At 47.3% G+C, this 1,758-nt stretch overlaps 1 protein-coding gene across 2 annotated transcripts in view; it reads right to left on the bottom strand.

The window, feature by feature from the left end:
- The window catches only part of LOC100950283 (alanyl-tRNA editing protein Aarsd1), an 11,178-nt gene extending 10,066 nt beyond the window's left edge, over positions 1-1,112 (bottom strand). The window contains exons 1-2 of one of the 2 annotated variants that reach the window (XM_012803048.2): positions 1,022-1,112; positions 732-863 (exon numbers count right to left, since the gene is read on the bottom strand). In XM_012803048.2, the coding sequence (XP_012658502.1) occupies positions 732-863; positions 1,022-1,060 (171 nt within the window). In that variant the 5' untranslated portion in view covers positions 1,061-1,112. The remainder of the gene's footprint in view (positions 1-731; positions 864-1,021) is intronic. The other variant, XM_012803049.2, reaches the window with a different exon arrangement.
- Between the last annotated feature and the right edge of the window lie 646 nt (positions 1,113-1,758).

Raw genomic sequence — 1,758 nt, 5'->3', positions numbered from 1 at the left:
GAGTCTCACTTTGTCACCCTAGGTAGAGTGCTATGGCATCACAGCTCACAGCAACCTCCAGCTCTTGGGCTTAGGCGATTCTCTTGCCTCACCCTCCTGAGTAGCTGGGACTACAGGCACCGCCACAATGCCCGGCTATTTCTTTGTTGCAGTTTGGCCAAGGCCAGGTTTAGAGCCACCACCCTTGGTATATGGGGCCAGCATCCTTCTCACTGAGCCACAGGCACTGCCCACTCACCTATCTCATATTAAGTCCCTTAGGGGTATCTTTATCAGTTTCCATCAAACACCCTAATTTAATCCCTACCTCAGGGCCTTTGCACTTGCTATTCTACCTGTCTGTAATACTCCTGCTCCTCCCATCAGCATCAGTAGATAATGGCAATGACTCACCCCCTCACTTTATTTAGGTCTTCATTTGCCCCTCATCTAGAAGAACATTTCATCACTCCTGCCCTTTACTCAAGTTTTATTTTTATTACTTGTTATACCAGACACACACAGTTGTCTCCATGTAAGTAGAGACGCTAAATTATTCACCCTATATCCTCAGAGTATGGAATAATACCTAGCATTTGTCATGCCTAGACAAGCATTTGTAGATTAACATTTCTTGAATGAATAACGAAATGAATCAAATTTATTATACTGAAAAAGAAAGGGGCAGGAAAGCATTTTTGATTGAGCATCAAGGAATCTGAGGCTTCCTGGGAGGACATCGGGCTTGATACCTGTCCCCCGCCCTCAGGGAAAAGCAGCGTGTCTTCCAGAACCACTTGGAACCCGCTCAGCACTTCTTTCTTGCCGTTGCTCCCTTCCGTCTGCAGCTCCGCGGGACTACAGGAGACTACCGTGGTGGTGAACTGGGCAGAGAGGTACAAAAGGGTAAGCCACAGCCCCAGCCTTCTCCCCACCGGGACTGAATCCTTATCTCGGCATTTCCCTCCCCCCTCGCAGTGCCCTCTCCCCAAACCGCCTCATCCGCGGTGCAGTGTCAGGTCACTCGCCCATCAGGCCGTACCTCGCGGGCGTAGCTGTCGCGCTGACACCGAAACGCCATCACTGCTGGCTGCGGGGCGCGCACAGAAGCCGAAAAGCCTGAGAGCCGACGGAGAGCGACGTGGGACAAACTTCGCTAAGGGCCAAGTCTCCGCGCAGAAGCAAGAGGGTAAAGAATGGGTATGGTTTGGACAAATTTACGGAAAACGCGAATGGCAGAGGTTCTGGATTGCTTAGCGACCTTTTTAAAACTTTAAAAAGGACCGGGGGCCGGGGGTATTGGTGGTGCTCTTAACCCTGTTGGGCATCAGGAGTGAATGTAATTCTGGTCATCGAATCCCAGCTGCGTAGATACGGATGGGACCGGCTTACGTGCACAGCAACACTGCCCAATAGAAATATACTGCAAGCTCTTATGTTAATAACGTATTTTATTCAAATCAGCATGTACAGAATTTTATTTCTCCGTGTAATGGACATTTAAACATTAGTGAGATGTTTTACTTCCTTTCCATACAAATTTTTGGAACCCAGTGTGTATTCTGCGCTTAACTCACATCAGTTTGGACGAACTACATTTCAAGTACTGTGCTTAGTAACCACAGGTGGCTACTGAATTGGACAGTGCAGATAAAGATGTAATAGTAAGTAACAAGCTGCAATCGATGCTTTAAAACGTTAAACAGATTAAAAGTTAAAATTGACTCTTCTGCTTTTTTAGAACTAATAAAAAGTTTGAAGATGGCTGGCGCTCATAGC

The sequence above is a fragment of the Otolemur garnettii genome, unplaced genomic scaffold (genome assembly GCF_000181295.1).
Source record: "Otolemur garnettii isolate 467f Iridium unplaced genomic scaffold, OtoGar3 scaffold00018, whole genome shotgun sequence".
Taxonomy (NCBI): Eukaryota; Metazoa; Chordata; class Mammalia; order Primates; family Galagidae; genus Otolemur; species Otolemur garnettii.
This window is presented reverse-complemented; position numbering and strand designations above follow the sequence as displayed.